Raw genomic sequence first — 24,785 nt, 5'->3', positions numbered from 1 at the left:
GACTGGGCTCTATCATTGGCTCTCCTGGGCCTCCTGCCCGTTGCGGGCAGATCTTGGGACTTTTCAGCCCTCATAAGCGTGTGACCCAATCATGCATAATAAATCTCTTGCTATGTATATGTATATTCTCTGGGTTCTGTTTCTCTGGACAGCCATGGCTAGTGCAGTGGGGGTTCTAGTTCCCAAACAGCCCTCGTCATCTGGATGTCAGTCAGGAAAATGGGCCCTCACACATCAGCGAGGTGTGAAACACTGTCTTCCCTGGAGGCTCTAGAATTGCACGAGTCGCATCAAAGTTATTAGCAATTGCAGTTTGCATTGAAACATGTCAATACTCTTGAAAGCACAGGATTCAGATCTTCAACTGTTGTCCTTCAGCTCGTGACAAAGCAGATGTATGTGGTCAAAGCAATGTGGAGGCCCTTTCTATCCCACAGACAGCGAAGGATGAGTTTCACCTACTCCTGTATCGCAACCAGTCTCACCTCCCCAAGCAGTGTCACCAAATGCATACCTCTCTTTTGGGAGAGAGCCACTGCTTATTTGCTACTCACCCTCAGGCTTCATCTGAGCAGCAGGCTGAGTGAAACCTGCGCAGGTAGAGAGCACAGCCGGAGCAGAAGAGCACAGCATGGTGCCTGAGCCTGAAGCTTGGCTCAGACTCTGTTTGACAGACACCCATGTTCCTCGTCTTGGGGGGCCCTGGTTTTCTTATCTGTAAACAGAAAGAGTCATGACTGCCTACCAGGATTGTTGGATAACTAAGTAAGTGTTTGTGTGGGCGTATGTATGGGGCATCTGCACACACACTACGAGGGCACAGCCTCTGACTGATGTGAGCAGTTCTGTGGAGGCAGTAGAAGGGGCATCTCACAATGGAAACGGCAGAAAGAGGGCCTCTAAGATTCAGGCCAGAAGAAAAGTTGGCAGACGAGTAACTCCGTGCCTTCTAGTTTTCTCTGTTCCACAACATCATCACTCTCTGCCAGGCATCCCGGTGCAAAGGCATAATTCTGAAAAGCCAGAACTAAGGCAATGGTGGGATGGGAAAAACAGGCAGGTCCTGGTCCTGAAAAGTCACAATCATTTCTTTGTTTTACTTTACCTGTAAGATGGTGGAAAGCGATGGATGGTTTTAAACAGGAAGAAGACAGAATTCTTAAATGTGGCATTTTTGTCTTCTTTACCTAGAGAGCTGTTTTCCAAGGTGTGCCATTATCTTTTGGGCCCCAGTGTGCAGTATTTTTGTAGTCATATGTACAAGTGCTCCTCTGCGATGCACTCGGTGTTTATTGATTAGATTAAGATGCAAGCATGCCTCCGCCCTGTCACAGCTGATGCCAGTGATTGCTGGGATAAACACAGCAGCAGTTGCTTTGCTATTATCGTTATTTCACATAAGGTTTTGCCTCTTGCTCGGTATGTGCTTTTAGCATTTATTAATTTGAGAGATTTAAACTAAGAAAGTATTATCTCCACTGTTGTCTCTGCTGTTTCCAGGATGATGGGAATGACTATTTTAAAGAAAGTCATTGTTATTTTTAATTGATTGATTGAGTTTCAGTCAGCTATCATCTATTGTCCCCAGCTATTTCACCAAATTTATTCTATGATATCTGTGATTTTGGATTTGGAAACATTAGGAATAATATACTTAGAGTTCAGAACAATCACGTATTGGATTAGCTATTTTTATCCTAATGTGAGAGAGAGGAAAATTAAGTTTCAGTAAGTGCCCAAGGTTACTCTAGCAGGTGAGCTTAATATGCCATCCTGTCCCCTTGCCTTTACCTCTCCAAATGCCAGCTCCTTTACAACTCACAGCATCTGAAATCATCTTGCTGTGAGCTTTTTTTAGCCACTGATGCTTGCTTTGCCTGTATACACGGAGCCAGGAGTATCAGGGATTTAATGACTGCTGGGAGCAACCCTCAGTCAATGATAATTGTGTACACGTACCCCAGCTCCTTGCCATCAGTGGGGATAAGTCTGATAGAGTTTTTCAAGTATGAGTCGGTTCCTTGCTTTCAGCAGAAGTTGGTTTGGTAATGCACCTTACTCATTTCTTTTTCATCATTATCTTCTCTACCACCACACCCATGTTTTCATCACTTCCCAGATATACTGCCTGCACTCCAAGGTCTGTCTTAGATCGAAATGTCTGGCCTCTGGTTGAAATCCAAATGATAACATTAATCTATTCTTTCATTAACTGGCTGACCTGCTATGCAAAGCCAGAGTTGCCTGCCTCCAGAAATCACATGTATTCTACTCTGTAATACAGCCTTTAATAAAAGGCATATAGAGCACAAACCCCACTTGACAGCTTGAAATCTTAGAAAAGAGATTGGTATGTGAAGAGTGAAGGGGCAATAAAATGGCTGAATCAAAGGAAAAGATTAACTTAAAGTCTAATCGGAAGACTTAGTTCTGGGTGGTACTTAGTTCTGAGTTCATGTTCAAGACCTAAGTTGAATGGTGAGGTGAGTCTCCTCCCACAGGCAGGTGTATGGGATCCTGGAAGATAATAAATAAGCTAAATATTGTTGAGTACTTACCATGTGCCAGGCCATAAGTTCAAAACTTGACCTTCATTATTATATTTAGTCCTCAGAACAAATATATAAGGTTGAATCTTAAGTACCTACTGCTGTGTCTCAAACTACCCCATAGCTTAGTATTTTAACCCGAAATCTATCTTAAAAAATCTTATGATTTGTCGATGAGGAATTGGGGCAGAGTGTGCCTGATTGGTTCTTCAGCTCTTTGTGGAGTTGACGAGCATCGCTTGTGAGTATCCACCCCATAGCTGGGCCAGTCTGGAGACTCTAAGACCCGTTTACTCACATGTGTGGAGCTCTGGCAGGGGCACTGTAAGGCTGACCCCCGCTTGGCCCCTCTCTCTCCATTTAGTCTCAAGGCTTCTCCACGTGGACTCTCTATCAGGACAGTAAGGCTTCTTACATGGTAGCTTGGGCCCCAAACCTTCAATATCATTTGCAATATATTCCATTCATCAAAGCAGTGACAAGATAACTCATATTCAGAGAGGGGGAAATGGACCTCTCAGTGGCAGGAGTGTCAGAGACAGATGCCCTGCTTAACCCACCACTACACCCATCCCCGTTTTCTAGACGAGGGGGCAGTCCAAAAGGTATCATATAAGTTTCCTAAGGTTACAATGTTAGTAAGTACAAGTGAATGTTGAACCAGGGAATTTGAGTCATGGATCATGACATCTGTATGTAGAGGGAAAGTTGCATAATTGAAAGAAAGTACGAAGAAAAAAGATATTTGCAAGAAAGGAGTTAAGCTAGAGACTGTTAATAGCCTATTTAATATTCAGTATTCATTCTCCTCTTCTTAATTAAACACAGTAGTGTATTTTTGTTTTGTTTTGTTTTGAGGGAGCAATATTCCCAATTAAAAACTGTATTCTCAGCCTTCTTCTTGAGTTAAGAATGGTCATATGACATCCTCCTGGACAACAGGCCTGAGAAGTCACTAGGGATGCAAATGCCTAATTTAGGAAGCATGTACCCTTTTGCCCTTGGCCCCCCTCACTTTCTGCCTGGGACATAGTGGTGGTAGATGGGGCCCTAAGTAATCTTATGAGGAAGGAGATAAAAGGTACAGTCTGTGGAAAGTATTCATCTAGGAAAAAATTCTGGGTCCCTAATGATATCTGCAGCAAAAACATCAACTCTATATTGGATAGTATCAGACTTCTTACTAACTGTAAATAAACCATGACTTTATTTGAGCTACTACTATTATTTCTCTCTCTCTCTCTCTCTCTCTCTCTCCCTGCACTCAAATGCAAATTATAACTAACAGAGATAATTTGTGATTTTATATTTTCTGAATCAGATCGAAAAAGAGTAAAGAAAATGCTTCTATTTCAGCCAAATCCTAAAGCTCTGTTGGAAGAACAATGATATGAAGTACCGGGAGTGGATGCCAGGGCTGGAACAGTTTCTTATGGGTTCCTTGCCCTACAGAGAAGTCATCGGAGGAGCACATTGCTCATACTGGATCACTGAAACCAGTGTGATCTCCATTATGCTAACGGCCACCTTGTGTATCAAAGAAAACAGTTCAAGAGATCAAACAAGGAAGCATAAGGTTAAGACTGAAGCAAAAGCTGTAGATGAGGAGTTATGGAGTCTGCAGTGGAGGGAACATTCTTGAAACTGGGAGACTGCCTGTAGGAGGAGGCTTCTGGGCGGACCATTCCCCAGAGGGTGGGTCCTGCACTGTACCTGTGGTGTGTCTGTCTAAAAGCTAAACCGACGCAGCCTTTACGCAGACCACACAACCAATACTTTGTGCATAGTTCATTCTGAATTTTATATTTATTGAATTAAATCTGTGGTGTGATTTGAAGCAAACTGCAAAACACACTGGGTTCAAATTACCTCTTGGAATGAAATCCAGAAATAGTTTTTTCGTGGAGTTATTCCAGGTCCATTTTGCAGGATGAATATGCTGCCCCAGGGAGGAGCACAGGAACAGTCACCACACTTCCTCACCGCCTGCACTGCCGTCCGTGAGCACCGTCCCCAGGAAGGGAGAGAGTTGCCACCCCTGGACTCGGTCTGAAGTCAGGCTACGTCATTTACTGTGAGACCGGGGAAAAGTGAACCGTACCTTCTAAACCTTAATCTCTTTCTTAATTTCGCCTTTCTAAACCTTAATTTCTTTCGCCTGAGGTGTGGAGAGTAACATGCTTCTTATTTTACAAGGTTGTTCTGATGTGATCATCACTTCTCATCTCACTTGAGCAGCACAAAGCTGGGACATAATTGATATCCCAGGAGTGTCCATGATTACGAGAGGAAGCCAGGGTAGTGACCTGCAATCCAGGGCTGAGCTTACACAAGATGGTGCAAATCTCAGCTCTGTCATTTCTTGGCTGCTTCTTGGGGCATCTTTTTCACTTCCTTGTCTCCATTTCCTTACGTTTAAAATGGGCATCGTAAGATAGAGATGTTGGTGTCACAAGGCACTGGGCGCAGCATGCAGCGCATAGTAGAGATCTTTCCTGATGGATACTGTGCAGGCAATCCTTGTTTTACACAGCATGAAAGTAGGAAAAAAAATCTTAATAATCTGTCAGGAAAAAAAATACTATGCAGAGTTCTATGACCTTTAAAAATTTTGTCAAAAATTTCATTTTCTTAGGAAATAAAACTAATATGCAGTACTATTAGAAACATTGAGGGTGCAATGTTTCCTTTGTAAAAAGCTTATTAAGAGTGAGTTTAGCAGTGCTTGCCTTCCAGTTGTGTGAAGACAGAGGGAGCATCCTGCCCTTGTCCTGGTGGGTTGTCACACGCCTGTCCCAACATCCTATCCTTTGTGTTTCCAGCCTCATGAAATGTCTTGGAGAGTTCCTTTCATGTGAAGCTTCTTCTTTTTTCTTCTTTTCTGGGACACTGCTGTCATGAGCCACTTACTCCATTAATATCAGTTCCTATCCCCTTCACTGATTTCCTGTGCCTGGGGACCAAGTGTCTCTTAGAGTCTGCAGTCCCAAGGTCAGCTATGTCTTCCATAAATCTATTTACATTTGAATTTTGCTTCCAGTGTTACCGCTTTCTGTTTCTTTGCTGCAGTTTTATCTTTGCTGACCAATTCCTTGTTTAGGTTATCTATTTTTGTAAAAGTCACATGGGTTTATTACTGAGAGTCCAAGAAGCAATATATTCTTTGCTGTCTGTGTGAGAACTGAGTAGATGACAGCACAGTGACCAGTCTGGTCTCTAACCATGATGTATGTCTGTTATTTGCATACTGATGTATGGAAGGAAGAGCTGGCTGCCGAGTTTGTAGTTTATGTAATTACTCCTGGACTACGTTTAGACCAGGGTCACTGAAACTTGGCTCACATCATTGTGGGACTGTTGTTACTTAAATGGTGGTAACCTAAATCTGTGCATTTGGGACCACAAAAAAGTAGTGATGTCTGCAACTGCCAATTTTATCGAATGGAAATATTTAAACAAGAAAATTATCATTGTCTTATAGCCAATGCGATATCACCATCTGGGCATGTTTTAAATATAGAACCAGAGCCCCTCTTTAGCATTCACAGTGTTCCTCTCCCACTGCTGCTGTGGTAACTATCACAAACTCGGTGGTTCAAATGTCAAACTAAAATTGACATTGACTAGGTGCTTAGTCACCAAATGGGTTTATTCGGGGAAGAGAAAAGGCGGCAACCCACTGCACGGAGACATGGCAAGCCACCTGCACACTGTGCTGAGAGCCAAGCTAGCGAGGCATTTAACCAAGGGAAGCAGAGTTAAGGGCAGGGGAAGTGAGAGCCACAGAGCTTTGGTATGAGCATATAGTTCTTCCATGGAGTGTGTACTCTCCAGATTGCATGCAAACTTCCATGAGCCCTAGTTCCTCCTAGAGAGGAACTAGGGCACCTCCCACCCCTCCTTCAACTCAAACAGATTGTGTCTCCTTAGAGTTTATAAAAAACAACATCAATTTGTCTTCCAGTTCTGGAGGTCAGAGTTACATGAGCATCTGAGGCTGAATGCCTTCTGGAGGCTCAGGGAGACAGTTTTCGCTCCTTCCCTGGTTGCATGTCTTGGCTTGCAGCCCTTTCCTGGATTTGCTGGAACCTCTTGCTCCTATCATCACATTTCCTACTTCTGCCTTTGAACCATGAACACCTTGTAGGGACCACTGTGATGACTGAGTTTACCTGTGTAACACAGGACAATATTTGCCTCTGCGAACCCTTAACTTAATCCTACCAGCAAAGTCCCCTTTGCCATATCCAGTAACACATTTGCAGGTGCTGGGGATTAGGGTGTGGATGTCTTTAGGGCAGGGCATTATTCTCTGCTATGCCATGCATCCTGGAAACTTTAGGTGTACTCTATGATCACTCAATTTCACTGATAAAAAAAATCAGAGGCTTCATGGTCACCATGTTAGAAATGTTATTTTAGTGAGCTATTGTCATTTAATATTTAAAAACCATCAGTCATATATCGGTTGATAATCTATTCCTACGAAGACAAATATGTCCTCCTTTGTCCCTCCCTCTGTCCATCCTTCTGGCCCTGGAACTGTGTGAACCCTGTCGTTTCCCAGGAGGGTAAGCTGCCAGATCCCAGGGCTGTTCTGATCCATTCACTCCTGGATGCATGGCTACTAAGACACAGCTTTCAGGCCTCCCCTGGTCTCTGTACCTAATGTCTCTCACACCCAGGCTCCTCCCAGGAGACTTGAGAATGGTTTCTTCTTAAAGAGGTTTCCTGTAGCCTCACCATACCCCACTTTATTTCTACTTACTAGTTGACTGTCTAAAGTTACCAGATGAGCCATTTGTAAAGCCAGACACTCTGTGCTGGGGGCTTGGTTGTTAAGCTGTGATCTGCGGGTTGAAGGAAAGTATGTATAAGAAGAAAAACATAATGGAAGAGTTAGAAATTCTAGTTACAGTGTTTTTGAATCCCTTCAAATGCCTCTTTTCTATCTGCAGAGTGAGTATAATGCTGAACTACTCCATCTTTTCCAAGTCTCAAAGCTAATGTGTGCCATTTGCATGATGCTTTATGACATAATTTGATAGATGCTCAGTAATTAGTTTCAACTAATGTTATTATAGAGCAGTACTTCAAAAGTCATCCTGAAAGACATATAATATTGACTAATGGTATGAAGTAGGTGGATACAGATAAGTACCAGAAAACACACACACACATGCACGCACACACACACACACACACACACACACACACACAAAGAAGCAGCACTAACTATAATTATGGCCAATGGGATAATTTTACCCATGGCTGGTATCTATTCAGTTCCTAAAGAATAGCTCTAATTTTTTTCTTATTTAGAGCAACCAAATTTAGGTTTTTCAACCTAGACATCAAGTTATTTATAAAGGTCAATGTTTGACTATATATATCTTGCTTGGCCTCCAGAATTCGGTTTGCATGTAACTGACATTGTTTGTTGTCTACCCAATATTCATTTTGAGTTCTCCCCTTCCTAAAAGAATTCCAATTCTATTTAAGCATCCATGTTCCTTTATGCAGCCATGTGTTCCTGGAGGGGTTTTCTTCATCTGCAATCTCTGAGCATCCCTTCTAATTAATTTGAGCCTGTGGTTCTCAGTTTTGTTCTAGGGGTCTTTGGAGGAGAGGAAACTGCAAGGTCAGACTCTTTCTTTTTACAACAGGCTTTGTTCATCTATATCACTCATCTTTGGTTACACATGTAGAATGGAGCTGTTCAGAGGCTACAGGCTGGGTGATGGTATCAGCCCTTGGGCAGCTAAATAGAATGTGTTTTGGGTTCTTTTCAAGTATTCTTGGTTTTAATTTTGAATACAGTGGATATAGAGAGATTCAAAATAAGTATCAATATCTAGAATCTCTTCAGGGTTTTTAAGAATGAAAATAGGTCTGGAGAACTGCTATTCCATTGCCAGTGATGGAGCATAGGCATGTGATGCAATGTGGCCCATGAGAGGACATCTGAAGGGTGGCTGCATGTACGTGATTCTCAGAAAGGATCCTTCCTCCTTAAAAGGGAATGCAGGGTGAGGCAGTCTATTTTTTCCTGTGGACATTGTTGTATTGGATGTGATGCCTGGAACTCCACCACCACCTTCTTCAACCTGAAGATGAGACAGCCACAGAGAAAAACTCCCAAACTTCATCCCCAGAGCTCTCCTTGCCTCTGAAACCTTGTTTTGAAGTCAGTTATCCCTGCATAATTTACATATCTACAAGTTAAATCATGTATTACTTGCAGTAGAAAGGCTCCTAACAAAATCTGCATTATGCTTGCCTCTCTAAACAAAAAGAAATAATATCAATTCATTGAGGGTGCTCAGTATGGCCGCTACTCCTTTTGGTGTTTTTAAACTCCTGGCTAGCCATTACATATCAGAGTGAAATGTATTTCTACAGGTTATTTTTCAACTCTTTAAAAGATTCCTTGTTGGGGCATGCAGGACACTAATTCTACTCATTTAACAGAGTAAAAAACATTGGTATAAATCAATACACATGAGTTGTCTAGGTCTGACCCACACAGCAAATAACTAATCAATACCCCAGGAGGAATTATTATTACTTTTTAACTTTAAAGAATTGAGTTTATACATCAGCTTGCAAATCCTAGCCTTAAATTCAGGAAAGTGATTTTTCTGTGAAAAATAAGCAGAAATTGCATCGGGAGTATGATAACTAGAATTTTTACATTTGGAAATATTGCTAAAGTTTTACTGAGTAAGTAGTTACTGTCCTATATTCACAAACCCAGTTAAAAATGGAAAAATACGGTTCAGCCAATGAGTTCAGTTGAAATAATGAGTTATCAAATGGCAGAATTTTGTTTACTCAACTGACTCGGTTGTTTCTTAGACTTCTTGCATTATCACTAGTATTTATTTATCCACTATCTACCATCGATCTACCAACCTCCCTTTCTATCTGTCTGTATATATTTTTATTTGAAGAGATTTATGGAAGACCTACCATGTGCAGACCTTGTGCAATGCAAACTCATTCATTCCCCCCAAATATTTAACAATTTTTATGTCCAAGACTAGAGGCCCGGTGCACAAAATTCATGCATAAGAGTGGGGGGCGGGGTCCCTCAGCCCAGCCTGCATCCTCTCCAATCTGGGACCCCTCAAGGGATGTCCAACTGCCCATTGAGGCCTGATCCCACCAGGAATGGGCCTAAACGGGCAGTCGGACATCCCTCTCACAATCCAGGACTGCTGGCTCCCAACCGCTCACCTGCCTGCCTACCTGATTGCCCCTAACCACTTCTGCCTGCCACCCTGATCACCCCCTAACGACTCACCTGCCAGCCTGATTAATGCCTGACTGCTCCCCTGCCGGCCCGATTGCCCCTAACTGCCCTCCCCTGCCAGCCTGGTCACCCCTAACTGCACTCCCCTGCAGGCCTGGTTACTCCCAACTGCCCTCCCTGCAGGCCTGGTTCCCCCAAACTGTCCTCCCCTGCAGGCCTGGTCTCTCTCAACTGCCCTCCTCTGCTGGCCCGGTCACCCCTGCCCTCCCCTGTAGGCCTGATCACCCCCAACTTCCCTCCCTTTCAGGCTTGGTCCCTCCCAACTACCCTCCCCTTCTGACCTGATCACCCATAACTGCCCTACCCTGCCAGCCATCTTGTGGTGGCCATCTTGTGTCCTCATGGTGGCGGCCATCTTTGATCACATGGGGGCTGCCATCTCGTGTGTTGGAGTGATGGTCAATTTGCATATTACCTCTTTATTAGATAGGATACTATGTTAGGAAAGAGGCAGTTAGTGGTCAACAAATATGCACACTTTCATCATAAAACTGATAGTTTGGGCTGGTGCATAAAAAATGAATCAATAATTACAACAAACACAGGCACACATCAATTACAAAGTTTGTGGAAATGAGTTGGAAAGAAAATCAAGTGTATCCATGCTGGAGAATTAGTCTAGGGGAGCAGGCTGTGCTCTGCAGCGGGGTGTCCAAGAAGATCCCCATTTAGGAGGGATCCTCAGCCTGAGCCCCAAAGGAAAGGAGCCTGTCTTGCAGCATTGGAGGGCACCTCTTGGCAGTGTGAAGGCTCTAGCTCTTAGAGCCTATGGAGTTGCTACCAACATAAGTGACACTGTGACATGTAGCATAAAAGCTTGTGTGGTCACTCAGATTCCATCTCAAGGGTTCACTGAGCTTTAGGTAACAAAATGCTGAGAATAATGAAGACAGATATTCCAGCACACTCTGGGCAGAGCTATAAGAAATATTAACCACATTCTTGTCAGGATTTGGCCTCATCAAAGAGAGTTCCACATAACACGCCATGAGTGTGAATATAGAAGTGGGGATGCTGTATGCTTATAAATGGACAGAAGGAAGAAGTTCACGATATATGTAAATATTACTGACTAGGCTGCATTACTGATGATATTGAGAAACTATATATTTTTTTCTTTCATTAATTTCTCTTACTGTTTACTAAACACTGACTTTGTGTGTTGGACACTGTGTCCTAGTTACTGTGGTTGAAAATCTGAAAAGGAAAGCAATAAACTTCCCATCTAGTGGGAGGACAGTTTGTTAACATTATCCATATATACAAAAGACTAAGTGACTGACCATATGTCCGTCTGACTGTCCGACCGACTGACAGGCCAGTTCAAATGACACCCTCACTGGAAATTTAAAAATAAACCTTGACTCATGCGTATGTGATACATATAAACCTCTTGCTGGCACCAATCGCACGTGAGTGTTTTTATCTGTCATTGTGGACCATGAATTTGGTTGTTTTTGTTGATATTCTGAAGCTGAAAGGAAGCGATGTTGTTGACAGAATATCTTTGTAGACCAACTATTGGCACAATGTACTCTGAAGCTGAAGAAATTTTGGATATAGTTGATGGAGATGTTCACACCTATTTCAGAAATGATTCCATCGATTCAATGGATGATGCTGAAAAGGAAAATTTTCCCATCAAATTTCTTGATAGTATTACTCCTTCGGGAATGCCGTATCATAAATTAAAATTGAAAGTAGGTGCAATCATTATACTACTGAGAAATCTTAATAGTAAATGGGGTCTTTGTAATGGTACTAGATTTATTATCAAAAGATTGTGACCTAACATAATCAAAGCTGAAGTATTAACAGGATCTGTGAAAGGAGAGGTTGTTCTGGTTCCAAGAATTGATTTGTCCCCATCTAACACTGGCCTCCCATTTAAATTAATTCAAATACAGTTTCCCATGATGCTAGCATTTGCAATGACAATTAATAAATCACAAGGACAAACTTTAGACAGAATAGGAACATTCTTACCTGAACCCGTTTTCGGACATGGTCAGTTATATGTTTTTTCTCTCGAGTTCGAAGAGTGTATGACATTAAAGTTAGTGTTGTAAACACTTCATCACAAGGAAAATTAGTCAAGCACTCTGAAAGTGTTTTTACTCTCAATGTGGCATACAGGGAGATATTAGAATAAGTTTAATCAAATTATCAGTCATTGTTTGTTTCAATGTTGTTTTTATATTGTGTTTGTTATTTTTATATCCTGTTTTTGTTGTTTTTGTATCATGTCTTTGTTGTTGTTATGTCATGTTGTTATTGTTTATTTATTAAACAATTTATATAGTATTTTATATATTTTTTACTAAATTTCTTTCATCTCTGACACTTCTATTACATAGAAAGGGCAAATAGCAATATTAAAATACTTCTCCTAATTAATTTATTTTCATTGTGCACAAATTCGTGCACTGGACCACTACTTGTGAAGTGAAACAAGAGTGATGGAAGTCAGTGAGCAAAATGCCTTGGGGAGATGCAGGGCCATCCTTCACTCTACCTGGCCCCTGCCTCTCTCTTCAGCACCATCTTCATTTTAAAGCAGAGATAACTTGACATTTCAGTGTTTTGAAATGTGATGGGCTTTCTCACTCTCAGACTCATACAGACTTTGCTTTGTGTTTGGAACATTCTTCTGGCCTTTCATGCATTATTATTGTTTATTTGTCACTTTAGCATTTACTTAAATACATTTATTCCAAGCCACCTTTCCTACATCAATGTTTATTCAAGTACAGTTTATAAATCACCCATTTCATAATAGTCAAAGTATGTGTTTTAAAATGCAAATTCTTAAAATGACAAACATTCCCCAAAAAATCAAGTTCTTGGGTATCTCCACACTGGATGAGTAGAAATCCAGAAGTAGGCATTTTCATACATTCTTCTGGGAATTTTTGGCATGCCCAATTTGATCACCACTCTCCTAGATTGTGTCAAGTGTGCTCCCACAGCTACATTGATCTCCCCCAATCAAAGAGTGTCTGAAATCACTGCTAGTCTATTAAATGCATCTTCTAATAAGGGAAATGCCTGCTTGCTAGTGATTGTCAGTTCACTGTCCCATACAGAGCATGGTTGTCTTAGAGACCCAATAAATAAATAATGGTTTTACAGAGAAGAGCAGATGTTACCCAGGTGGATGAGAAACAAAAATGCCTTCCAGGCAGAGAAAACAGTATGCCTATTTGGGGCAGAGGGAGCAGTCAGGTTGTGTGCAGCACAGATGGGGCTGCATGGGTGGGTGGAGTTTGAGAGTGAATGGCTGTAAGTCATGCTATGAAGCTGAAATTTCTCTTCACCCTATCAATAATCAACAATACATAATACCCTCCAGGTCAATCCACCTGGGCCTGAAAGGTATTATTCTCAGTTATATAAGTCAGAGAGAGAAAGACATATACTGTATGATTTCACTTACATGTGGAAACTAAAGAGCAAAATAAATGGACAAACAAAAACAGAAACAGACTCATAGATACAGAGTTTAAACTGATGATTGCCAGAAAGGAAGAGGGTTGGAGGGCTGGGTGGAAAGGTGAAGGGATTAAGAAGTACAAATTGGTAGTTATAAAATAGTCATGGTGATGTGTAGTACAGTGTAGTATAGTGTACTACACTTCTGTACAATGTAGGGAATATAGTCAATAATATCGAAATAACTATGTATGGTGCCAGGTGGGTACCTGCAATATTGGGAGTGGGGGAAACTTTGTAAAATATATGATTGTCTAACCACTATGCTGTATACCTGAGAATACAAAATAATATTGAATGTAAATTGTAATTGAAAAATATATTTTAAATGATAATACTATAAATAAGTGTTAATTATGGAATAATAGAAAAAAGGAGGATACATTTAAGAGGTCTAGGTAGGAGGTCTGGATTGTCCATGGACTGGTTACTTGCTTTAGATAAGTACTTGATCTTAAATCTTAGTTTTCCTAACTGATAACTGAACACAATTATGTCACCCTTTCTCATTTCCCAAGGATGACTATTTACCTAGGATATTCAGATGAGCATACCATGAAAAGCATAAAAGTATTATAACTGGTTAATATAGTTGATATTCCCCTTTCAGGATTAAAAGCTTCATCTGAGGGACATGGTTCTTGGACTGACTGTGAATCCTGGTAGTTATGTCTTTGGACTGCTTGCTGCTTGTTACCTGAAAGTCACAATGGACTCGAGGGAAAATCTCTTTACTTGTATATACTGCTCATATCTTCCATTAACATTGGTTTCCCTTATTTATATTTCATGTTGGTACAACATTTTACTCTTAAACCTCAGGTTGTATGGATCTGTATGGCTTGTAGTTTGGCACTTCAGTATTCATATCTGATAAATAGCTTTTGACATATAGTACATGTCCTTACATCCCAGAGCAATGTCTATTTTTAGCAAATTGCTATCTTTTCTTCTTCTGTTTTTAAAATCCAGAAAAAAACCCTAGCTGGTTTGGCTCAGTGGATAGAGTGTCGGCCTGCAGACCAAAGGGTCCCGGGTTTAATTCTAGTGAAGGGCACATACTTCAGTTGCATACTCCTCCCTGGTCCATGCCCTGATCAGGGCTCGTGCAGGAGGCAAATAATCGCTGTGTTTCTCTCACATTGATGTTTCTCTGTCTTGCCCTCTCTCTTCTACTCTTCCTAAAAATCAATGGAAAAATGTCCTCAGGTGAGGATTAACAGAAACAAACAATAAAATCCAGGGGAAAAAATGCCCTGATTGGCTCTATCAATCTTTAGTGTAAAAAAATTGTGAAGATGGGAAATGTTACACATTATGGGGCTAAAATTGATTTTGTGCTATTTTTCATAGCATCACTTGATTTAATAGAGGGATAGCTTTGCTATGAGGAAATGAACTTCTGCAAATTAATGTAGAAAGTCAAGTTTTAAAATGCTGAGAAAGGTAGCCTGTAGTAACCTAAAAAAACTGAGTAATTCATTCAAAGTTTTAGGACCAGGCTTATTCAGTTGTGAATCCTTATCAGGTGGAAATTTAGTGGAAAAATCTCACAGAAAGCACATCAGAATTCACAAAATAATATTGAATGTAAATTGTAATTGAAAAAATATATTTTAAATGATAATACTATAAGTAAGTGTTAAGTATGGAATAATAGAAAAAAAGAGGATACATTTAAGAAATATTGTACTCTGCCTAGGATGTACTCTGAGTTCTCCCATACAAATACAAAGGTCACCTGGGCATGTTGAGGGCCATTGAATGTAATAAACAAATTTGAATCTCCTTGGATGAGTAGTAGGAAGAGTAATAATACTTAACAGTAATAATAATAATAAATGCATTTATGGGCACTAACCTAAGAATCACACTTCTATTGTTATATATATTCCCACCACAATTCATGTGTTTGGTACTATTAATCACTATTTTACAACTGAAGGTCAGAAATGAGAACACACATGTCATCTGTGGAGGAGCCTGCTTTATCAACGGGAGGCTAAAGCAAATCAGAAACCATATATCAGTGATTTAAAAAATATTTTATTGAAATTATTGGGGCAACATTGGTTAATAAGATTATACAGGTTTCAAGTGTGCAATTCTATAATATGTCATCTGTAGATTACATTGTGTGTTCAACACCTGAAGTCATCTCCTTCTGTCACCATTTATCCTGCCTACTCTCTTTTACCTGCTTCTTCCACCTCCCTTTCCCTCTGGCAGTCACCAGACTGCTGTCTGCATCTGTGCTTTTTGTTTGTTTGTTTGTTTTTGCTTAATCAGTTATTTTTAAAGTGTGTTGAAAGAGATAAATATATATATATATATATATATATATATATATATATATATATATATATATAATGCTAATATGCTAAGTGTCATTCGACTGGTAGCTATGATGCACACTGACCACCAGGGGGCAGATGCTCAACTCACAGACATGGAAATATGGAACAGACTGATGAATCTCAGAGGAAAGCGGGGTGGGGAGGGTGGGAAGAGATTAACCCAGTAATGGGCAACCTTTTGAGCTTGGTGTGTCAAACTTCACCAAAAAACTGAGCATAACTCGGGTAGTGTGCCACTTTGAGGAAAAAACATTATTTCGCAAATGTTTCATCCTTAGGAGCAGCAAATGTTTCATCCTCGGCATGCGGCCGCCTCAGCGGCCGCGTGTCATCAGAAATGGCTACGTGTGTCAGTGCTGACACGTGTGTCATAGGTTCGCCATCACTGAATTAACCAAAGATTTTATATGCATACTAGAGGCCCAGTGCACAGATTTGTGCACTAGTTGGGGTTCCTTGGCCTGGCCTGTGGGGATTGGGCCGAATATGTGCACCAGGCCTCCGACATCCCCTGGCGGGTTCCAGATTGTGAGAGGGTGTAGGCTAGGCAGAGGTACCCCACCAGTGCATGAATCTGTGCACCAGGCCTCTAGTTTTCAAATAAGATGTTCTGTAGGTGGTTCATATTTGTAAGATACCTGTGGTTTCTCATGGTGGTGGTACATATTCTGTGGAAAAAACTTGCAATTCTTGACTGGTTGGAACTTTTATATGTTAGCAGAAAAAGTTGGAAAGAATGAGAAACAGATCAGAGGCAGTCCCCATGGTGGGGCCTTGGTTACACCCTCCTTCCACCCCCTCTGTGGAACCACACTCATTGTCAAGTCTGTCTTCCATATCACTGCTCAGCTCAGCACATACCACAGTCCCCTCACCTTGTTCCTTATGAATAGAATGCAGCAGTAACCTAAAAAATGAATAAAATGTATTAGGAAATGCACTATGTCTTTAATATAATAGAGTTTACTGAGTTTTGGGAAGCATTCAACCAAAATTACTTGTGATTTTCTTATTTTTTGCAAACTATTTCTTAGCTAATTTATGTTAAAATATTGTACTCTGCCTAGGATGTTTTTGAGAGACTTTTAAGGAAGTATCACAGCTTAGATAAAGAGTTTGGCATTTCCAGGCATAGAGACTTTGATTTAAACCTCAACTTTGTCAAATGATCCTCTGTACATCTTTTAACTTTTAAGAGTGTCAGTGTCTCCATCTATAAATTTTGAATGATAATAGAATAAAAATAAAATAAATTTTAAGGGAATAGTAATTATACTTTTAAAACAATTAGTATAGTTATACAGTAGGTATTTAGTAGATAGTGAATATTGAGTACTTGAAGCTTTTAATTATTTTAGCAAACAACTTCTCCCTACCACATTCTCCCTTAACAAGATTATAAAAATAATTTGGAACCATCCTAAATTTGTTTGCCTATCTCTACACTAGTAAGAATCTGAGAAATCATTATATCAGGCCTCATACTTAGAGTACTTTCTCCTATGAGGATTTCATGTTCTCTTTCTGTTAAGAAACATCTCAAAGTGTTCATACTTATTATACATCTACAAGAAATACACTTCCTCAGAAATAAGACTTTATTTAAAACAGTTCTTTCTTTAAGGAGAGAATGTCATTATCTGGTATTTCCCCTGATTCATTCGTGTGCCTATTCTTGTACCTGGAGCTTGTATTCATTGAGTCATCATAGTGATGACCTTCAAAGATCTTACCAGCCATCTGGGCTTCTTTCTCACTGGGTTCTTGGGATGAGGTCTAGTACTGTTAACTTACACCCTCAAGGTATAGCGACAATGCCATGTCACTTTCCACTGCTTCCAAATCCTACAAAGCAAAACGTCATGCCAGTGTATACTTTCCTTTGGCCTCCTCCTCTGTGTACTTCTGCTCTGAAATTCTATCCCTGATAACTGACAATCCGCAGCTACCATGCATTCTGAATTATAGCTGGTTACATTGAATTTTGGAGCCATTCAGCAAATAGCACCCAGTCTTAAAGCTTCTTGGTCTGGAAAACTATTGCATAACACTGTCCAAGAAATCTTTTATGAGATAATGACATTTAAGGCTATGATAAGAAATAAACCTATGAATTCTTCCAGTAGTAAGTAACAACTATGCACCAGCACTGCAAGATACCTGGGGAGTTCTCACAGAATCCCAAACCTGAAGTGGTGGGGAGAATAATGACCCACAAAGGCATCCAAGTCCTAACTCTCAGAACCTGTGAATGTGTTAGGCCAAGGGTCTAAGAGGAGTTAAGTTTGCAAACAAACTTACTGTTGCTAACCAGCTGGCCTTAAAATGGGGTAATCACCCAAGATTATCTGGATGATCCCAGTGTAATTTCAATGGTCCTTAAAAGTAGAAGAGGGGGCAAAATAAGAGAATTATAAGTAGATGTAATGGAAGGAAGGCACAACAAATAGAACTTTGCTGGCTCTGAAGGTAGAAAAAGGCAGCTGTAAGCCAAGGAACATGGTGACTTTTAGGATCCAGAAAAGGCAAAGAAATGCATTCTCCCCTGGAACCTCTAGAAGAAATGTAGCCTTGTAGCACCTTGGTTTTAGTCCAGTAAGACCCATCTCAAGAATTCTACAGAATGTAGGATTGTATAGGTGTGCTGTTTCATGCTGTTTAGTTTAAGTTTGTGGTAATTTGTTACATGGCCATATAACATAATTCACATGGCTTGTTTCCCTTTTCCTGTGAGAAGTATGACAAGTTAGTGAGATTTGCATGTGGGTACTGCAAATACTGGGAGATCACTTTGTAAAGTATATGATTGTTTAACCACTATTCTGTGCTTAAAGGGGGAGAGTATAAAGAGAGCAAAACTAGAAAAAGAATTAAGGGATGTCAATTTCTTGTTTTCTTCCACGTTCTTATTGCATCTTTTCCTAAATGCTGCCAACAAAATGCTTGTTTAGATGTTATGGAAGCACTCTTTGACTGTTTATGAATTGAAATGCTATAATCTATACTGGTAGAGAAGAAAGTCTCTGCACTCTTCCAAAAAATAAATTGTCATAATATTCTTTCTCATCATTGATGTTTCTATCTCTCTCTCCCTCTACTTTCTTCTCTGAAATCAATAAAATATATTTTTAAAAATAAATTATCATAATAAAATAACTACTTGAAACATCTAATAGTGTCAAAACTATTACACCTCAAGGGGGAAAAAAGGCTCATTGTGTATTATAGTTCTATATGATTCCATCATAGCAATTTGTTCAAATGATTCCTTTTAAAAAGAATAGGCCACTGAGTAATCTTACTACAAACATTCCAGAAAATGAGACATTTGGTCTTTCTGTGAGTCACAAATGTTTGCCTCTTCTTCTTTTATAAAGACTCAAAGATACTTTGGGAGGTTGAATGCTGTTTTAGAAAGCCAGGCTCACCAATAAATACCATGGACAGAACTAAGTAGGTGAAAATCTTGAACAGAAGGTCCATCTACACAGGCCACTTAGCACATTTGAATGAGATAAACTTCTGGGAGGACCACTTTGACTTATAATCTCGCCGTCTGCCTCTTTTCGCTTATTTCCTTCTATATGTTTGAGTTAAATGTTGTAATGAGCATTGTAGTATGTTTGAACTAATTACCAGCATTCATTGATAAATGGCGATGGACATAATGATATACATTCTATAAAACATCTAGAGCATAGGAGAGATTTATTGTCTTTGTTACAGCTCATAAAATATGTGAAAAAAAATTGAAAGTTTGAGACATTATTTCAAAGCAGAGATGGCCCTAGCATTTTTTAAATGATCTGTGGTTGATATATTGATGCTTTAGTGGAAGGAGTGTTTGGGGAGAGGACATAGAAAGAGATAGGGGGTGATTTCCCTAATTCAAAAATAAGGTAATATCTGTGATTTTAGGCATTATTTAAAAGAAGATAAGATGGTTGCCAGAGGAAGGAGGGCTGGGGGATTGGGTAAAAAAAGGTAAAGGGTTTAAGTACAAATTGGCAGACACAAAATATTCCAGTACAGGAAAATCATGCATGGGTAGGGTCCCTAGGCTTGGCTTCTGGCTGACACCTGCTGGCTGGGGCCTCCCTTCATTCCACGTGCTTCCCCCTGGTGGTCAGCACACGTCATAACAAGCGATCTAACTCCCAGTCTCCAGGTCAAACTTTGCATATTAGCCTTTTATATATATGGATTGTTCCAGATGGGTATTGCAAATACTGGGGAGATCACTTTGTAAAGTATATGATTTTTTAACCACTATGCTGTGCACCTGAAGCTAAAACAAAATAATCATAAATATAAAATGTAAACAATAAAGTTTTTGTTAAAGAAGATATAGAGCATAGTTTGAAAAAGAAAGGCACTTAGCGCTTGTCTTTCATGTTGCAGAGAATGTCAGATTAGATTCTGAAGTCGCTACAGCAAACAGCCTGGGTTTTGTTGGGTGCCTGTCTTCAGTCCAGTATAACCACATAGCACCGCTGAAGGCAGCTCTGCGCCACACGACCATTGCACCTGTGATCATTCGAGGAGCCCTGACCGAAGCCAGCTGTGGCTCTGGGATGGATTCAGATGTGAATGCAGTGACTACGGTGCATTCTTCCTCAGGTACACAAGAGAATTCCCAATGGAACTTACATTAGTAGCACTACTTTTGATGTCTTTAAAAGCTTCCAGGTTAAAGATTAATATTACTCAGTTCCTTATCTGAGTGGTTAAAAAGTATGATTGATTTTTCATGGGTAATTTCCATATGTGTTAACATAGTCCTACTTTTAATACAATGAGTACTTAGAACTAAAACCATATTTACATATGTTGCTATATAGACATATATTAGTTACTACTGTTGAAATGGTTTCTTCTCTAAGGATTAAAGAGTTTGGAGCTCAGAAAGGCAAGCTGGCTATTGACTAATACAAGTCCTGTGATTAAAACCTACTTTTTTAATATAGGAAAGTCCCACAGCATGTTCACCCACACACACATCTGTTTTACACTCTGTAAAGCACCTATTTTATTTTATCATATTCATGATCATCCTGGATGTCTTGAAGTGTTCCCAGTATTTGTTTTAACCTAGTGTGGTAATCAATGCTGAATATGTTATTAGATATCAGCACAGAAAGGACTGAGTTTTGCTGCCTGCTCACTCTGATCTCTGCATTTTCCTGCAGCAATGAGGTGCAATAGAAAGAACCCAAATGTGACAGTTGGCCAGCCGTGATTTAATTCCAAATCTTCCATGAGCTAACTCTAGGACTCTGGACAAGTTAATTAGTGGTATCACTGTAATGTCCTTATCTGTGAAACAAGAAAAATAAAGAGTACTCATGCTATAGTCTTTTCCTAAGGATTAAATGATCATAGTGACAGGTGCTATAGGTCCTGGAAATCTCACATGTGCTCTATGCATATGTATGAGTGTTATTAATAAGTGCCACCTATTAATGCATTTGCAGATTATGTAAACTTGTATCTAGCTCAATATCATCAGACCAAGTGACTCAAACCCACATATATGTGCTTTTAAATGCAATGCACATTTCCTTATCCCATGTATGCTAATGTCCATAAAGTGAAATCCCCTCTCTTTAGTGAGGGTTTGAGATATTAATTCTTCATCACTTTTGTCCTTCCCTGCCCATGGGCTCAGTGTCCTCTTGCAGCAGAAGCAGAGGGGCATGTGTGCTTGAGGTGAGAAGCCATTGTCATGCATAGAGACTGTCCAGCCTAGCACAGAGGGTAGGCCAAGAGGGAAGCAGTAGGCCACAGCACACATGGGCAGGGTACTGCCATCATCTGTTTTAACCACTGACCTTACAAGTTACACAGAAGCTTACCAGGTCATGCAACTATGGGTGTTAAGCAGTGTGTTTCATCTGCTTTTTTGTAAATGTTTGCTTGATTTTTTATCAAAATCCCAACTCACCACCATTTGAGAGCAACTGGTCTCACCCTTAGGTGTGTGATCCCAACTCCGTGCAATAGTCCTCTTCCCAGGACTGTCAGTGAGGAGTGACGGCTCCTGTTTCTTACTTCTTTCAGATCCATTTGGGAAGAGAGATGAGCGGGAACCCCTCACCAATGCAATTCAAAGTGACTCGGCTGTCATTGGAGGTAAACCATTCCTTGTTGATGAAAGCAGAAAAGGCACAAGTATTTCTGTACTTTGGAGAAGTGTATCTGAATCCTTCCTTAATGCCATCCAGCACCCAGGACCCCAGGGTACCTGCAAGTCCATGAGCCTTTTCACAAACAGTTCTGTGTGCTGTATGGCGCCAGCAGCTCCATGGATGCACCACGGATGCACCCCACCCCGATCCTCAGGCAGCTGACTACTGACTCAACAGCTGGATAATTTACTTAGAGACAGGCAGTGTGCATTTTATTCATCTCATCCAGGTGTCTATTCTCCTGAAGCACAAGCCAAGCAATCCAGTAAAATTACGTATGGAAAAGGGCCATACTGGGGCAGACAGATGGGGGAAGCTGCATCCTGTTGGGTTTGCTCCATAAGTGATTTGGGTTGGATCTAATGAGCTGGAAGTGAAGCCCTCAGACTGTAGTTTTGATCCAGCAGCACATGGTACAGATGCAGATCTTGGCTGCTCTGAGGTGAGCTCAGCTCCCCGGCTCCCTTTGCTTCCCATTGTCTCACTGCCTGCTGGCCTGCCAGCCCCTTTCATTCGCCTCAGCTTGCTGCAGCCTCCGGTGGTCTTGATTTTTCCATATGGTTCTTGCAACACAGATTGCCTCCCAAACCTGTCTAATGGCAGATGCCTGTGAGATACTAAATTCATTTCCATCTGAGGACCACAGCCTAGCAGGGGCCCCATCCCTGCCTCTGGCAGTTAGGTGGGGTCCTTTTAAAAGATGGCAGTAGCCACTGATTTAACTTCTATTTAATGAGCCCCAACTTTGGGTCAGGGCTTGTGCTCAGTATAGAAATAGAGGGTGAAAGATATGGGCACCGCTCTCAAAGAACTCCTGGTTTGGTGGGGGACAGGCCCAGTAAACAGACAACATAGAGGCCATGAGCAGTGCTTTGAGGGAAGTGCAAACAGCTGTGGGAGCTCAAAGGCGCAGCCTGGCAGTGGGATTGTGAGGAAAGAAAACCGGCCTCCTTAAGGAAGTTCCTAAAATGTCTGACATGAATTTCTGCTTCAAGGAAAAGAGTCCAACTTGATTTTAGTTTGGCAACAAGGAACATAGGAAATAATTTGGTGCCTGTTTCTCTTCCTGTAATTAATTTCTCATTTGACAAGTGAGAAAATACTTATGTGACCGCTCACTTTTCCCCACCCATGTGCATCCTTTTGTAAGTATCTACAAGAGCAGGAAAGTCACCCCAACCCCAGGGGACACTCAGAAGCCAGCACAGCCTCCCACGCTGAGCACCGCATGTGAGGGGAGGAGCAGCCAGTTTGTACTTCACCTCCTAAGGCTCAGCTGTTCCTGGGAGTCCCCCACCGCCCAGCTCATTCATAGGTTTGTTAACTTAGGAGGTTTCACCCTGTCTGGTTCTGAAAGAGTGGCAGACATATGACATAATGCTTTATTTTAAAAGGTAAACTGTCTTAATCAGGGCCTCAGCTCTGATAAAAATCCATAGGGGATATGCATTTAATGTATTTAACTCTCTAAGTTTCCTGTTTACATAAATCACAATGCAGGGTGTTCAAAAGTAACTTTGTAAAATAAACATATTTTATCAATATCCATCCTACTTAAAGGAAAACAGAAGATTGCATACTAATATTTCAACAATATTAGTAATAACTTATCTTTGAAAATAAAAAATAGTTTTCAAATGTTAATGTTGAGAAACTGACGTTCCCCTGTAGAGATATCCTCCTTTTAAAAGTGGCAGTGTCCACATTTTTAATATCCCTTTGCTGACTTTGCTCTTCATATCCCAAGAGCCTTCCTGGCAAAGATAGAAATAAGACCTTAGAGGTCAGCAAGGGCGATTTGCCAAGTAGGTCCAGTAAAATCACAAACAAGCAAAGTAGGAGGAATCTGACACAATTGGGCAGAAACTTGCATTTTAGCTGGCTTTGCGTTTCCGAAGGACAGAGGCATACCGTCTCTAGCTAGCCTGGTCTGGAAGCATGCAGAGCAGTTTAGGAATGCCCTAAATGTTTGGGAAGCATTTTGTTATTAATAAAACATTTAAGCAAAGCAAACATATACCATCACCACATTTACGTCAGGAGAGCATTATTGTGATGTGAGATAGTTAAATATTATTTCCTAGGATGCAAAAGTAGTTATAAAATGTTTATTTTGCAAGGTTACAAAAATGTGCTAATTGCAACTGATTCTGACACTTTCTTTAAAGAGGGTCTTGAAGAAATTTAATAAAATATTTTGCTAGTCTCATTACATATTTATTTTATAGAAATCTTAGTCCATTAAATGCAACCTCTGATGTAAAGTGGCTTTCTCCCTATTCTGGAAGAGGTTGATTTTTGTAATTGAAGACTGAGGGTGTTTCAGCTGGTCTTTATTTCCGGGCATGTGGCAGAGCTTTATTGTTGTTTTGTTTTATTTTCTTTTGTTTCCCCCTAAGCAGCTTCCTTGTCTGGACTGAATCATCTCTGGAGTGGATGATCTGTGACAATGTTTTCTCTCCTCGCCCCTTTCTCCACAGGAGTCATCGCAGTGGTGATATTCATCATCTTCTCCATCGTCGGCATCATGGCGCGGTTCCTTTACCAGCATAAGCAGTCACATCGCACTAACCAGATAAAGGAGAAAGAATACCCAGCAAACGTGGACAGTTCCTTCAGAAATGACATTGACTTGCAAAATACAGTGAGCGAGTGCAAGCGGGAATATTTCATTTGAAAATCTACAGGGTCAAGGAAAACTCTTGTTAATTTTTTCTCCTCCTCTTTCTCTGTCTCTTAATTCTGGTCCTTTTCTTTTTCTTATTTGTTCCTCATTTATTTTCGGATCATACCTGCATCAACCATGGCATTTACCCCTGACCCAGCCCAGAAGACCAGGCAGCTATGGCCACTGTCTTCCTTTGATAAACCTATTGTGTTGGTA

At 40.6% G+C, this 24,785-nt stretch overlaps 1 protein-coding gene across 2 annotated transcripts in view; it reads left to right on the top strand.

Annotated features, from left to right (window-relative positions):
* Positions 1 to 24,578, top strand: part of CNTNAP5 (contactin associated protein family member 5) — a gene marked incomplete at both ends in the record, with an annotated part of 850,484 nt that extends 825,906 nt beyond the window's left edge. For both annotated transcript variants that reach the window (XM_079783016.1, XM_079783015.1), the window contains 3 exons: positions 20,115 to 20,333; positions 21,774 to 21,845; positions 24,382 to 24,578. In XM_079783016.1, coding sequence (XP_079639142.1) covers positions 20,115 to 20,333; positions 21,774 to 21,845; positions 24,382 to 24,578 — 488 coding nt within the window. The remainder of the gene's footprint in view (positions 1 to 20,114; positions 20,334 to 21,773; positions 21,846 to 24,381) is intronic.
* Positions 24,579 to 24,785: the final 207 nt, after the last annotated feature.

The sequence above is a fragment of the Cnephaeus nilssonii genome (assembly GCF_951640355.1).
Source record: "Cnephaeus nilssonii genome assembly, chromosome: 10".
Lineage (NCBI taxonomy): Eukaryota > Metazoa > Chordata > Mammalia > Chiroptera > Vespertilionidae > Cnephaeus > Cnephaeus nilssonii.
The sequence above is the reverse complement of the archived record's forward strand: the minus strand, read 5'-3'. Positions and strand labels throughout refer to the sequence as shown.